Source organism: Amblyomma americanum, chromosome 3, assembly GCF_052857255.1.
Source record: "Amblyomma americanum isolate KBUSLIRL-KWMA chromosome 3, ASM5285725v1, whole genome shotgun sequence".
In the NCBI taxonomy this organism is placed as follows: domain Eukaryota; kingdom Metazoa; phylum Arthropoda; class Arachnida; order Ixodida; family Ixodidae; genus Amblyomma; species Amblyomma americanum.
This window is the reverse complement of record NC_135499.1, coordinates 195406602-195422996: the sequence shown is the minus strand read 5'-3', so window position 1 is coordinate 195422996 and position 16395 is coordinate 195406602. Positions and strand designations below refer to the sequence as shown.

Sequence of the window (16395 nt, the reverse complement as noted above, 5' to 3'; positions counted from 1 at the left end):
CAAGCGCTGCTCATCGCGAAGTCTAAAAGTCGTGCGCAGAAGCTAACTCGAAAGGGCGTGTATGACATGGGTGACGGTGCTGTTTCTGGAACCCTTTTCGAAAGGAGGCACCGCTTCCTTTTCCTTTCGCTCTGGGGGACAAAGGAACACTCTTTTTGTTCAGCAGTGCGACCGACTAACGAGGGTAGGATCTTGGGAGCAACAATGAGCGCAGGCGCGCAAGCCTTCCGCGGCCGCCCGAATGACGGCGCCCTCAGTGACGCACTTCTGCGGAGCTGCTCAGACGGCTTACGCGATTGCACCCGCACTTTGTATGCTGGGATATGAAAAAGTTTCTTTCTTTTTGTCGCCTGCCTTCAGCCTCAGCGGCAACTCTGAAAGACGTGGCGCAAACTGGAACATATCGGTCGTCTGTGAGCAGGAGACGAGTAATGGCTTTTAATTTTCGTACTTTTGGATGTCGAAACAGTGAAGTCTTGAGCAAGAAATATACACTCGATTATATTTTTGGCTGTGAAATTATATTATCCTTAACTTCACAGTACCCTGATGAGCTTTTTCTTTTATTGCCTCCAACAGCAACTGAGGTGGTCTCCAATGAAGTGAAGAATGAAAGGCGTGTGGGGTCAACAGTTTTTGTGTACAAGGCCTTTCAACTGCTTCGTGCCCGAACTTTCTGCACCTACAACGATTGGAGGCCATTATTTAACTAGGCCGGCGGCCAAGATAGAATCGCTTTTTTTTCCTGCCGTGCTTTTGGCGGTACGTTACAAAGCGCTCTCAAGCGCGAATCCTTCCCGTATCGGACAACTTCCACACGTGACTCTTCGGCGCGTTTAACGAGGTCAGCTGGAGCTGTATTGCCGGAAGAGCTGCACGGTGCCGTAGTGTGAAGGGTGGACCGTGAGAGAGCTGAGATGTATCAGCAAGGGGCCCCTGACGTTGCCAGGGCGCCTTTGTTGTTGTCGGCGCCCTTTGTACTCGGAGCCGCAGAGTCGCCGGCACGAAACCATCAAAGCCGCCGAACAGCGGGCAGCGCTTGCCCGCTGTTTACCTCCACCGTCAAAGGAAATCTTTCTCTCTCTCTCTCTCTCTGTCTCTCGTATCGTCGTCGTCATCATCAGCAAAAAACCCGAGTGGAAAAATACCCAACAGCATAGAAATCGTATATCATACTGATCATAAAGGAGCTATAATATAAAAAATAAAATATATGTATATATAAAATACAAAATGAAAATAAATAAAATAAAAGTACACCATAGAAATCGTACATCATACAGATCATAAAGCAGTCGTGATTAAAAAAAGAAAGAAAAAAAATGTACAGAAAATAAAAGAAATAAAAGAAACAACGCTTCAGCTTCGTCTTTATAGCTAGCAGGACGCGACAGCGTGTTGGAGCGTTGCCAAGGAGTCCACGGAACGCGATCGTCCATTCGGCGCGACGCCTTGCGCATTGGACAATTTAAGGAAAAAAATGACGCCTGTCTCACATATCCCGGTGGACACCCGAACCACGCCGTAAGGAAACTAATATTTCCGACGCGCGGTGCCGACAATTACAGATACGCGTTCCGGTAAGCATTAGGTTTGCAGCTGCTTCGAAAAGGGTTGACGTCATTCGAAGCACTCGTGTGAAATGCAAACCGCATAATGTATCATAACGGCACCAGCAAACAATGCGAAGCGCGTTCCTTCTCCCCCGCGCGTGTTTCCCGGTAAAGACTACGGTTGCGTTTTGGTGTCGTTGTCGTAAGCAAAAACCGCCAGGCTAAAAATTGAACGCAAAAAGCATAGCTTCGCTGTCCGACCACCTTCACTGCGTAGATTGGAGCCACAATTTTTTTCTTCTCATACCAAACAGTAGCTTTGTTTTGCTTCGTCATAGCGTCCACTCGCTCTACATAAAATGATTGGGTTGGGCAGAAGGCGCTAAACGCTTGCAATCAGTATTTTTTTTTAATTGGTTTTTAATTGGTTTTGAGGGGAAAGGAAATGGCGCAGTATCTGTCTCATATATCCTTGGACACCTGAACCGCGCAGTAAGGGAAGGGTAAAGGAGGGAGTGAAAGAAGAAAGGAAGAGAGAGGTGCCGTAGTGGAGGGCTCCGGAATAATTTCGACCACCTGGGGATCTTTAACGTGCACTGACATCGCACAGCACACGGGCGCCTTAGCGGTGCTGACTTTCTGAACAAATGCTTAAAATTTCCCGCCAGAATACTTAAAGGTCGATGACCCTGTGTCACCGTATTTTATCGCTTTTTGCCTTTGGTTCTTCGATATGTTCTTTGCTGATTTGACACCGCTTCCGCTTTTGTCCGTGACGAGTATCTTGATCTTTTTTTTCCTTTCAGTTCACCTTACTTTCCGTGATCAACTTTATACCGGATCAAACCTCACACCAAAATTTGTACAGCTCATCTAGAGAAAAGGCCACTGGGACAGGCTCGGTATAACACTTGTGGGATGGTATCCACTACACGCGGGGAAAAGCGGAATCGCTTAGTTGCTGGGTGGCTGGATCATCGCTCACGCATAATCCAACCCTATAAAATCAAAACCAACTTCTCGCACCTTAACACCCTAATGCGCGGCGTATCGCCTGTCAGTGAGAGCGTAAATATGTGAATACTTTTCGGTCCTGCCCGCAGAGCTTTAATAATTGCTCGCATAATTTCAGAAACTGCATTTTCTAATATATCTATCGAAGCAGGGCCGAAGCGTCGGCTTGGAAAAATTCCAGAGGCCTACTGAAATATATATTCATGCAAAAGCTCACCTCGACGGCAGAACAGTAGAGAATTTCGGGGTTTGTAACGCTACATTGGCAGGTGATGGAGCAGTTTCGAATCTGGCGCTCAACTGCATGCGCCTGCGTATTTATGCCCAGTATTATCGTCCTTAATCAAAATGGCTTCAATTTAGTTGTGATGTAATAATTTTTTATCCAATATATCAGCCAGTTTTTTACATTTCTGCAATGAAGAGATCATTGGTGATGAAACCAAGGAAGTTCAGAACTTTTATCCGGTGTTTTCAATGCGCGGACACCACACAGTTAGATGCACCAAGATCGATCGCTTTTGAGCATGGGCGGACGCATGCGCGGCGTGCGCGTAAACGCGGGACGTTGGATGACGAGTAAACCGGCTCAAACAGAATAATCTCTGTCTCTGATGTTGATAGAGTCGTCCGACTAAATCATGTGTTGCCATTCTTGATGATAAAAACGCAGTAAAAAGCACTTTTTCACGAGGTTCACGAGTTTGCGTGAAGCTTGACCTTTAGGGTGACCTTGACCGAACCATAAATAAATAAATAAAATATTGCCGCGACTTGGATTCGAACCCACGGCGGCGCGAACATATCAACTTCGCTGGCCACTGCACGAGAGCCCTATGCTATCGCCGCTTTTTTTTTTTGAAACATGGTACTTATTAAAGTGAAGCAACATTCTATGTACAGTACTCACGGATTGAAATAGGACATTCGGAGCGCTAGCCTTGCAGTGCCACGCAGGCATGTGGTAAGCCACAGGCCGGCTCATTGGCTACTGGAAGGAACAATTCTGCTTTGTAGATGTTCTCCCTCTCGCGCCATACCACAATGCACCACCTTGGTTCCATGAGCGTCTACGGGCGGCGCTCCATGAAGCGACGGCCACGCGCTCCGAATGTCCTATTTCAATCCGTGAGTACTGTACGTGTACGCATGCATGTATGTATGTATGTATGTATGTATGTATGTATGTATGTATGTATGTATGTATGTATGTATGTATGTATGTATGTATGTATGTATGTATGTATGTATGTATGTATGTATGTATGTATGTATGTATGTATGTATGTATGTATGTATGTATGTATGTATGTATGTATGTATGTATGTATGTATGTATGTATGTATGTATGTATGTATGTATGTATGTATGTATGTATGTATGTATGTATGTATGTATGTATGTATGTATGTATGTATGTATGTATGTATGTATGTATGTATGTATGTATGTATGTATGTATGTATGTATGTATGTATGTATGTATGTATGTATGTATGTATGTATGTATGTATGTATGTATGTATGTATGCATGCATGCATGCATGCATGCATGCATGCATGCATGCATGCATGTATGTATGTATGTATGTATGTATGTATGTATGTATGTATGTATGTATGTATGTATGTATGTATGTATGTATGCATGTATGTATGTATGTATGTATGTATGTATGTATGTATGTATGTACGCATGCATGCATGCTTGCATGTATGTATATATGTATGTATGTATGTATGTATGTATGTATGCATGCATGTACAGTACTCACGGATTGAAATAGGACATTCGGAGCGCTAGCCTTGCAGTGCCACGCAGGCATGTGGTAAGCCACAGGCCGGCTCATTGGCTACTGGAAGGAACAATTCTGCTTTGTAGATGTTCTCCCTCTCGCGCCATACCACAATGCACCACCTTGGTTCCATGAGCGTCTACGGGCGGCGCTCCATGAAGCGACGGCCACGCGCTCCGAATGTCCTATTTCAATCCGTGAGTACTGTACATGAACTATGTATAAACCATGAAGAAAACAATCGCGAATCAGCACAGTGGATAATACGACACACCTAATCAGTCAAGCACGAGAAAAGACGCGACACAGGACACATCACTATTGCATCATAATATTACACACCTAAGCAACGTCTCATTAAGAACAAGGTAATCGCCCCAGCCGATCACGCCTCGTGTTAAACTTCAAAACACCCTCGCTCTGTGCATTGCGCATCGTCGTCTTCATCGACTAATACTATTATCGAACTAATATCGTCGCCAGACGTGCCGTCCACACAGCAAAGCAAAACCATCAGCCAACCAGGCTAGACACATGCTTTCGCATGTCTACTCGGCTTAACTACGCACGTTAAAACCGTGCCACTTTTTTTTTATAGCCACGAGCATATAGTTAAAACGGGCCGCTGTATCAAAGTCAACGATAATCTCTTTAACCACTATTTTTTCTAATTGCAGCGTGGAACTTACTACCTACGTGCATTAAGTCATCTTTTCGTGTTGTTCACTTCAGAACGTGCTAAAAGCTCACTTACTGATGTTGAGTTAACTGTTACTTTTACACTGTAACTGCTTATGTTAGTGCACTGCACGTGTGTTACATTGTTAGCAACCACCGCTGTGGTTCAGTGGCAATGAAGAAGAAAAAGCCGCCGTGGTTCAGTGGCAATGAAGAAGAAAAAGCCGCTGAGGTTCAGTGGTGGATCAACAACTTGAAGTGATTGCCAACGTACAATGGACAGCGCTGCCCTTAAAATATCTTGGTGCGCCCCTCCAGCACTATGATGACAGCGAAAAATACTGAAAGAATGAAATAGAAAGTGTTCGGGATAGAACGTTTGCATGGAACAGTCGCAATGTTTCCATGTTCACACGTGCAACTATTGCTAACCATTTTCTAGTCGCAAAGATATGGTATGTTCTGCAGGTATTATTTATGTCGCGTGTTAACATACAAAAATACATAGAGTATTTGCTGTTTTTGTATCACGTATGACATGGCAACGTAGTAGCGGGACCAATTTGTTTCTTTTGCTTCGTAATGGTGGTGTGGGTCTTGTGCACCTATATTTGAGGCAAATTGTGTCGCGCTTTATCTTTCTTCGCGGCCAGAATGATGACTTTTTGCGCAAATTGATCCAAGTACATCTGCGAAAGGCTCTGCCCGAGTACATCGTGTCATGTTCTAAAAGAAGTGCAAGGGTAAAAGAATTTTTGCGGGAACTTGTTTTGTATTTTCGCTTGTTGAAAGTGCGTTTTTCTGTAGAGTATTTAAGTTCGGTACCAAAAAGAAATTGTATAAAGATTTATTGGTTGTTATGCTACCCATGCCAATGTACCGACAACTAAGCTGTGCAGGCTCAGGTCAGGATGTTCTCAAAAGGATGAAAAGAATACCAGTAAAACCCCGCGTTAAAAGCTTTTTGTTTCAACTCCATAGCAACACACTTCCAGTGAAAACATGACTAAATAAGAAGAGAATTTTCGTGCCATGGACAATAAATTGTTTCTTATGCAAAAAGCCAGAAACGATCCAGCATGCGTTCATCGACTGTTGGGACCTTGTATTTCACTGGGACATTCTTCAAAGGACGTTAAAGAAGGGCCTGCCAATCACACCGTATGGGATTTGGTTTTTGCCTGTAGGTGACGAGGGGGGTTTCTCTTATGACCTCATTATGCTACTCGGCCTGCATAGTTTATGGAAAACAAAGACAGCATTTTGAAATGCTGATGTAAACGTTCGGCCAGTGAGCGAGAATTTTATAGAAAGTGTTATGTACGTGCGGGAAGCTTACGGTGCCCAACTAGAGCCACCTGAGTGGCTACCCGTGTTGGATGAACCTGCAGCCCTGAGGAAGTTTTAAATTGCTGCGTTGACCCGAGCGCGGTCGGCGTGCTTTATTGGAGTGATTTGACTGTTGTCGAAACTGGCAATAAAGAAAAAACTCAGTGGTTATGACGCTCGGCTGCTGACCCGAAAGACGCGCGTTCAATCCCGGTCGCGGTGGTCGAATTTAGATGGCTACAAAATTTTAGAGGCCCGTGCACTGTGCGATGTCAGTGCATATTAAAGAACTCTAGGTAGTCGAAATTTCCAGAGCACTTCAATACGGCGTTCCCCATGGCCTGAGTCGCTTTGGGACGTTACCCCCCCCCCCCCCCCCCCCCCCCAATGAGGCTAGCAGTATGTTGTAAATAAATAATAAATAAACCAAACCAAACATTGTGAACAATTTCCAATTGCGTTTCTTGTATTTTTTATACTGTTTTATTGCAATTTTACAAGAGCTAGTTACCTCTATTTGTAATACAATATCTTTTCTGCATAGTCATTTTTAAATGAGGTGTTTCCTTCGTATTTTTTCAGGAGAAACCCTTGACAATTTTACTTTGGGGCCTCATTTGCTTACTTTGCTTAAGTAATATTGCATCAGCTGAATCCATCAATGAGCCTGAAACATGGATGAGTGTTGTTCTCAGGCAATATACTCGTAGCAACTCTTCGAACGTTTTACTGTCGCGAGATCATGTTGCTGATATCCAAGAGTGTGGATGTGCACCACCCTTCGAGCGTGCACATCCGCAATCTCCGTTTGTTCATGGTCATTGCCGAGGTTAAACCTCTTTCTTTTCCCGCTCATCGTGTGTCACAGCTGTGTCACTCAGGCGATGTCCGTTGGCCACTTTAATCTCCGCAGGGGCACAGGCACTGGTGTCGTCACCTTCTTCCCCTTCGGCCGCGTCTCCTCCCCGCTGCCCGCCCGTGTGGGACTCGATCCACTGCTGGCCGCCCGTGGAGGCAGGGAAGATCCTGACGCTGCCCTGCCGAGAGGTCTTCGGAAGGCTCAACTACACGCAACACGACGTGCGCTGGGGAGCCGGTGAGTATGCAGAAGGGTTGAAATGCGGGCCGATTGGTTCATAGAAACTTGAAAAAAAAAACAGTCACAAAAGACAAGGGACAAGAGAAGGAGTGGACACGCCACAACGACTGGTGGCGTGTACACTCCTTCGTTGTGGCGTGTACACTCCTTCTCTTGTCCCTTGTCTTTTGTGACTGGTGTTTTTCAAGCAGCAGGCGAGTGGACTTGTTTAGAACACGGATGATGTGCACACGGGCGGTGAGTTCCTAAGGAAACTTCTTCCCGTCTTGAACTTTCCACGGGCGTGTCTGCAGGGACGCCGTCGTCATTCGCGAGTGCAAACAGTCACGCGGGAAGCTCGGCATGCACTTCGCCTAATTGCTTGCGGAATCCGCAAAGCGAGCGCAGGAATACAACGCGTTTTATTAAACGGTCGTCTCATAGGGCGCTTGTTTGCAGGATGGAAGGGAGCAGTGAGCTTTTGAAAGTACGCTAGACTCACGTCGGCGCTTTTACTCGCGCATGCGCCACCGCAGAGATCCGCGTTGAGAAAAGCGTCTTGATTCCTGTTCTAGCTGCGTGAAGAAACGAAGCCAAGAACCAAGACGTAACACAACACAGGGCTCTGCTATCAAGTGGTTTCTTTTTATTCACAGAAAAGGAAAGTACAAAGGCGTCCGATAAAAGAAAAATACAAGGAAATTGTTCATTTTGTGGGTGCAGAGCAGGCACTGTCATTTCATTTTGTAAGGCACAACCCCCCCCCCCCCCTTACCACCCCCCCCCCCCTCGAAAGATAACTTCCCGTATTATATCTTAGAAGGTAAGAAGTCGCCAAGGAAAATTATCTCATTATTAAGTATGCTGACAGAAGGCTTCGCAACACACACGTTGGCATTTTTTTCATCAGGAATTCGTCTGGTAACTCCCTACATATCTGATCGCTGTGGGTGAACAAGACGCTCGTTGTAATGAAATGAGAAACGCAGCCTTGGTGATTCCTGCTATGCAAGGCAATGTTAGAAGACACCGCAGATTTCAACGCCCTGCGGTGTACTGCTAGGCGCTCATTGATGCATCGGTCAGTCCGGGTGATTCCTTGCCCCACAAGAAGGTGAACAATGTTCGCTACCCCTCTTTTACACTCGGCTAGTCTTCTTCGGTGGACTACCTTGCACCCCTTTCTCGCTTTGTCATTTTCACTTTATATCACTGTCATCATCGTCGTCATCATCACGTTGCATAGAGGGTTGTATATGAGTGTTATGGTTTTTTTTAGTTTGTAACTTATTAAATGAAATGACAGTGCCTTCTCTGGACGAGCAGAAGGTAAGATTTCTTTTTTTTGTTGCATCTTATGCCTATGCTTTTTTCTTCCCGTGAATAAAAAGTACCATGATACTAATCTTCTGTGTCTGTTACGTCTTTCCTATATTCTTCGTTTTCTCGCGCTGCTAAAATATGAATCTGCAGCAGCTCGCCCTGATTTCTCTTCGTAAAAACCGTTTTGATTAAGAGACGCGCCATTGGGTGCCCGAGAACGCACCAAACAGAAACTTTAGAGCTCTCAGAACAAATCTGTACCTTGTGCAGTTGTTGGGCAAGTTAGGTGAAACGTACAAACCAAGAAATTTCCAAAAATGGTGCCTTAAAATTACTGAGTTTTGTTGGATAGAATGGCTGTTGCCACCTTTTAAAATCATTATTATATTTCCGTCTCCTCGAAGTTAGAGTAAAACATTAACGCCCGACGTTGCATATATGATACATGGCGCAAAAGTGTGATTAATTTTAATTTCTGCCCGCATGTCTGTTTGAACTGCTACCATACTTCAAGTGGCGCTCTTCTCCACTTTATTTATCAACCCAAGGCCACAGTTAAGCTGCCAGAGATGCAGGAGGCCCGCGAAAATATAAATTCATGCAAAAGCTAGGCCTAACGCGAAACAGCCAAAAATTTATGTGGTCGTAATGCTGCATTCCTAAACGATAGATAACTTTTGAATTTCGCACTTGAATTACTGCATGCGCTTGCATGTTAGCACATAATTTTGTGAACCTTAGGCGCTCAGATATTATAAAGAAGACTTCAAACCAACTAATGCCTGATTTTTTTCTGACTTATTCTGAAAGGTTTTTGCATTTTTGCAATCAATGAGCCATTAATGATGAGGTTCTGACAATTCATAACTTTTATTTGACGTTTTCAATATATGAGAGTTAATAGGTTAACCCGCGTAACATAATTCGCTTTCACTTTATTAAAAACGTTATCCTTCTTGACGTCTCGTTTCTTAAGGCTTGCTTAATGCAGGCGACATAACGACTTCATTGATATTGCTTTTAATTTCCCCTCACGTTCCCGGCAGATGTCGATAGGGGTGTGGGAAGAGTGCTGCTGGCTATGAGAAGCAATCACTGGCGGCATGTAGCAGCTGACTGACGAGGTGTTTGCGGAGGCTTTCTCAGTCGGCTGCGCTTCTCTGCTACCCCGCGCTAAGTGCCGAACCAGCCGCTGCTTAGCGGAGGAAGATTACTCGCCTTCTGTCGCCCTTGAGAGCTCCGCCGGAGCTGGACTCACAGCTGTCTCCTACCAGCCTGGCGTCGAGACCCCGGGGCAAAACCGCGCAATCAATTTGTCCGATTTCCTCTTTCGTGGCCGTCCTTTTTTTGGGAACCTGACAGGCTCTTGGATTTTTTTCTTTTTTTCAAGGAAAGAGGAGACATCAACGGCGGATCTGAAGAAAGCGAATGCTACTGGCATTGGGAGACCCCAAGTTATAAACGATTCTTCTTTGTCTCCTTGTGTCTCTTGGCCATGAGAATATCATGATTAGTTTTTCTGCATGAAAGTTACGGTAGCTGTTTGGAATTTTCTTTGGATATACTAATTTCTTGTCGAGATTCCTTCTGAAAGTCTTAGTTCATACCACCACTCGCTGTTGTATCGTCGGGAGTAAACAGCTAATTTGTCGCTGTCGAGAGTCCCCGCTCTTTATCTGTTCACACTAGTTCTATTTCTTCAGCGTCGAGCCGTTAAAAGACAGCGGAGGACAGCAGTTCTTAGGTCTTCGCCGCGTGGCCATTGAAATCGATATTCCCACAGCGCCCTTCAACGTCTCTCACTGCAATAAGGCCGTCTTTCGCACACTGTGGAGTGAACCAAGGCCTCCGCACACTGGCGCCTATAGCGCGCGGTCTCTGGCTTGTGTCTCGACTAGGCAGTGCCTTTCAAGGCCTGTGCGTGTACGGACACACAGGACTCCGCTTCCTTCCTCTTTTGTCAATAGTGTCGCCGACGCGAGATTCGCGATGCTTGATGCAGACTATATGAGTTTACATCTTTTGGCGGGACTTCCCAGAAGCGTCTGCCAAGGGCCTTCGCGATTATAATGTCGCTATCGCGACGCGTCGGGCTAGATCAACAGTCCCGGATCGTACCATTCTCCTTCCTTGATCGAGACAGCGATTCGACTGCCTAGGTAGCTGTTTTAGTTATTTTCCTCCACTCTCGGGTCATCGGAGGATAAAATACAGGGAGGAAGGGGGGCAACAAAGAAACAGGAGGAACTGCAATGTCAGAAACCTTTCTGCTGCCTAAGGTTTGCGTACTCGACAACTTCCACTTATTATCGCTAGCACGCTGCGGCACGGCATTGATTATCGACTGCATCCAAGAACCGATGCCGGCGACCGTGTTTAATCCGTGTCTTACGTATGGTAATAGAAGCAGGAAAAAAGATCTGTATTGACACACTTCGTCTTCTTGTTTACAGCTTGTCCAGTTTGTATACGCGGTCGCTGTTTTTGATGAGGTGTCTGCTCTTCACCCCGTCATTAAATAATTCCCTCTTCTGCCTCTTCACGCTGATATCCTTTTTGCACATTGTCTTGGCGTCGCTTTCTAGGTCGTCCTCTGGACCTCTTCCCCTGAACTTTTATTTTAATCATCTTTTTTACCATGTATCCGTAGTCTTTCTCATCACGTGACCAAAGCATCAGAGCCGTCGTTCTCTAATTTTTCTTTCAAAATTTGTTGCCTCCAAAGGGCTTCGTACGTGGTCGTTCCGTTCCCTGTATTTTTGTTTTATTGTTCACACATCTATCTCAGTGTCTTCATTTCGTCTGATTACATATTTTGCTTATTGGCCACATTTAGGCGTATTACCCTAGTTAAATTTACGACTCAGTTGCCTGCCTGCGTAAAGGTTTCCTTGTTTGGGAACTTTGTCCAGGCATCACAACTAGATCAAAAAGACAAGGGCATGAAAGTAAGAATAGGACACACGCTAACACTACTTTCTGGTCCGTGTCTTTTTACGCTAGCAGAGATTCCTGAAATCAATAACCGACTATAGCCTAATTAGGAGCCTAGTAAGGAAGCGCGTGTGAGTTGCGTGCGTCTACGAGGAATTGAGTCGAGTGGACGCATTCTTCTCGATTAATATGAGAAGCATTTGCGTTTCTAGTCATAAAGCCGCGGATGCTGCACAGGTGTCGCAGCTAAATGTAACGAAGCTTTTAAGGAAGACGGAGTGTCCTAGCCGAGTGAAACCAACTAATGTTTAAGACTCGAATGGCATAGTCTGAATTAATTTTATCGTTCTGGAAAGGTAATTAATTAGTAATCTAACGGGGGCTTAGGTCAGCGCTCAGGCGGCGGCGAAACCACGGTGGCTGCATAGTCTCTGGTCTGTCCAGGTCAACAGGTTCTCGCTGATGATGATGATGATGTCCTCAGGCTGAACGGCACATCTGAGCGATGGCAGTGCGGCTAATGCACTTCTTCACAGTAAATACTAATTAGCTAACATTTTATTTATTGCTCGAGGAACAAAATGTCAATACAGAAGTTGTAGATCGTCTAGGAAAACAGCTCACACCGCTGTTTTGATCAAGGTACGATTTACGGAGCTTTATTTGTTGGCTTTCAAAGAAAACTACTGCGAGACCAACTTCTGGCTCATGTCTTTGCCCTAGTAGGCACGCAACGCCTCCTCGCGGAGAGCACTAAGTAAAAAAAAAATTGTAGGGTTTTAAGGTAGTTACTTAAAATAGGATATGCGAAAGCACTTGGGTCAACACCGCATGCAAGGTCTTTTCTTCAGCCGCTATCGGCAGCCGCGCGCTCGGCGAAGGAGGGTGGGGGGGGGGGGGGGGGGGGGACCGCAGGGGAGGCCGGGTCCGCGCGTTGTTGGAGCAGCTGCGCAAGGCCTCCGTCCCTGGCCCTTTGTCAAAGGTCAAAAGTTGAGGCGTCACACATACCTGAGGCTTTTCAGCTTGTCTAATGAAGTAGCGCTTTGGCGATAAAAGCAGATCATGTTCCTTCAAACGCGTTTTAGGACGTTGAAGTGGCGCCGCTGTCACTTGGGAGCTTTCATAGCGCTAATTATGGGTTAAGGCTGGTAAGAAAAACTACTTTACTTAAACAGTAGTTTGCTGCACACATTTCCACCAGCTGTTATTCAAAACGCTGTACAACTTCTGTATTGATACTTTGTTCCTGAAACAATAATTAAAAAGTTAGCTAATTTTTCTTTACTGATTAATAGAGTTGGGAGAAAAAATTACTGCAGACTAGGCCAGGTGACACTCAACAGTTCTCAGTTGGTTTCAATAGGCTAGGACGTCCCGTGTTTTTTTAAAAGCTTAGTTACATTTAACTGGAACACCGTTATAGAGTAAACTGGCAATAGAAAATATAAGAAAAGAAAAATTCAAGGAACCAGCACCAATGGCTGCACTTACGTTTAAAGCTGATGTTAATATTCAAGGAGATAATCACGTGCGAGCAAGTTCTCGCCCGCCAAAGGATTCTTTGCAGTTTAAATCTGCGAAAAATCAGACTGCGTAAAAACATTTTGCTCGGCACAAGTTTGGCGGGTCGCAGATTTCAAACGCAGTATGTGTTCAGCTGACTTGCACAGTCTTGGCAGCTGTTATAGAATGTTTAATTGAAACACTCCACGCAGAAGACTTAGTACAACGATCATCTGTCACTCGTGTCAGGAATGAGCTTTGATGAAAGGCATGACACAGCCACTTGTACAAGGGGCATTGTCAGCATAGTTTTCTATTGCGCCGCCAGTGGCATGCAAAGCTTTCCAAATAAAACGCAGTGAAGATATTAAGCTCGCAGTCAAGTATCCGCAGTGTATGCACTTGTCAGCAAGAAAAACTCTTAGTCGCACAAATTTTTCTGCAACCCAATCTCCGACTCATCGAAATCAAAATAAAGTGCAATATTTTATATTTTTTTCCTTTTATTTTCAAGCCTGCGTTAGAAAGTTTCTTAAGCTCGGTATTCCCGCCGGAGAGATCTTCGAAAAGAAGCAGCTTTCAAGCTAACATTGAAGAACAACGTCCCAGGCCTTTCGACGTTGGCTTGTGGAGGTGCTCTGGGCTGCTTTTAACGACGGTAGAATTGCATGTCTCAGACAAATAAGAACCTGTAAGGAACGAGCAGATTCCGCGTCTTTTCCAAATAACTGTCGGGAAACTCTGCCCTATTTATTTTTCTTTAGAGTCCCAGAGAAGCCGTGCGTCTTATATAACTCGTTTGGACAAGACAGTCCTCATTTCCTAGAGCTGCGCAAGGCATACACTTTTCGCTGCTTGCAGTATAGAACGGATCCGCGGATGTACGAGGGGAACACAGGAGAGCGGGCGGAGAAAAACAACCAGGAAAGTTTTCTTTTTTTTTTCTTTCCTTCTGTCTTGCGTTTGTCGTAAAGTTAGACAGCCCTTGCTGCGGCGCACGCTAAACAGACACACGCACTCATGCAGGGACTTACTTCCACTGCAATGGATAATTACTCTACGGCCACGGATGAAAGTAGGGCGGGAGTTATGAGGTAAATTATACGGATCCAAAAGTTGTGATTAGGTTGCCAGAAACATGCCGCATGAAACTACAGAAAAGCAAGGGGAAAAAAAAACCAGGAGCCCCTTTTCGACACTAATTAAGTGACGACGTCTGCCGCTCTGATAGAAATCGACGGTATGGGATAATTAACTTAAGGATTAAATTAACTATATACAGTTTAGGGTGAAACAAAACCTGCGGAGCAGTATGCTGGGTGAATATAACACAAATAATGGGGCGCGACGTTAAGCTTCACGTGAGATTCAAGACTTCGCGCCTTGATTTCTTTGTCTCTTCCGTTTGCTTATTCTCTTCGCTAAGAAGTTACACGACCCTAAGGCTCTTGCTTTGTACTGTACTTACACCCCCCCCCCCCCCCCAATCTCCGTAAACACACACATACAAGGAATTACTCCCACTGCAATTGATAATTGCTCCACGGCCATGGACGAAAGTAGAGCGGCAGTTATGAGGTAAATTATATGGATCGAAAAAGTGTGATTAGGTTCCCAGAAACTTACAACATGTAAATATAGAAAACCAAGCAAGAAAAAAAACTTGAGACCATCTAAATGTGTTCGCAGCAGTGTCATGTATTTAATGCCAGTCGTTGGGGTTGCCGCTCTCAGCGAGATTATTTCATGGAAGGGGGGAAAAAAAAAACACCACCCAGCTGTGCTTCAGACTTACCCCCAGTAACTTTTTTGCTTGGCAATGCGATGAGTAGCCTCAGCCGTTTTCGATTTTTTATGCTGCTTGTAGCCGTAAATTTAGTTCTTTTTCGAATTTGTAAATAATCCAGAACAGGGCTTAAAAACAGAAAGAAACATATTTTCTAGATATGTGTAAAGCGAAAATGCTGCTTTTTAGGTGAAATTTCTTGTTCAACCTCACTGCTATCCTGCGCATATCAGTTCCCGAAAAAAACGCCAGAGCGCAGAGCCACTGTTCCTTCGCATGTGCCTTGATGAAACGATCCACATGGCCTTCAATGATAAACGGCCAAGAAAAAAGGGGGAGAAGGAAAAAGACCAGATGGCGTAAGGTTAAGCTGCGAGAGCAAAGAGGAGATCCATCGTGCACCTCGAACCATGCAGGGAACGAATGACCTAGAGACGGTTTCAATATCCACGGAGGCGAACCTCGAACCATGCAGGGAACGAATGACCTAGAGACGGTTTCAATATCCACGGAGGCGAACACCGAGACGGGTACAGGCTGAGGAGAAGACCCGTGCCGGCAAAAAGCGATTGACGGAACAGAGCGCCAAGGAAAAGAAGAAAAATAAATAGACGGTGAGATATTGCGTCCCCAGTGGCAGTGCGTCAATCCCGTACCCCGCGCTTGAGTGGTCGTTCTGTCGGCCAAGTGGTCGGTCCTTACGGATCGGGAGGCCTTTCGCTCCGCGAAAATAGAGGCGTGAGGGGAAGATGGGATCCACCCCGCAACGGCACATTCGAGGAGTGCATGACGGGGTTGTTGCAGGCTTGTTCGTCCCTCGACTACGTGCGTGACCTTGACATTGACCTCCTCTTTTGCGGGGGGAGAAAGCTGCTTTTTTTTTTGCTTCAGCTGAAGCTTACATCAGATTTCTGGTCCCTTTTCGCTTTCTTCTATTTTTCTTCCTTTCTTCACCTTTCTGTAGCCTCCTTTCTTTCATTGTGTCTACCCATTTCTCTACTCTTATCCTTTCCTTCTTCCATTTCTTGCCTTTTTTATCTTTCCTTCTCTCCCTTCCTTCCTCCCTTCCTTCCCTTCCTTCCTCCCTGCCACCCTCCCTTCCTCCCTGCCTCCCTCCATTCCTTCCCTCCATTCCTCCCTGCCACCCTCCCTTCCTTCCCTCCATTCCTTCCCTCCATTCCTCCCTGCCTCCCTCCATTCCTTCCCTCCTTCCTTCCTTCCTTCCTTCCTTCCTTCCTTCCTTCCTTCCTTCCTTCCTTCCTTCCTTCCTTCCTTCCTTCCTTCCTTCCTTCCTTCCTTCCTTCCTTCCTTCCCTCCATTCCTTCCTTCCCTCCATTCCTTCCTTCCCTTCATTCCTTCCTTCCTTCCCTCCATTCCTTCCTTCCCTCCATTCCTTCCTT

At 45.4% G+C, this 16395-nt stretch overlaps 1 protein-coding gene across 1 annotated transcript in view; it reads left to right on the top strand.

The window, feature by feature from the left end:
• Nucleotides 1-16395, top strand: part of LOC144125787 (corticotropin-releasing factor receptor 1-like) — a 175200-nt gene that overhangs the window by 79134 nt on the left and 79671 nt on the right. The window contains exon 2 of the mRNA XM_077659494.1: nt 7285-7467. Coding sequence (XP_077515620.1) covers nt 7285-7467 — 183 coding nt within the window. The remainder of the gene's footprint in view (nt 1-7284; nt 7468-16395) is intronic.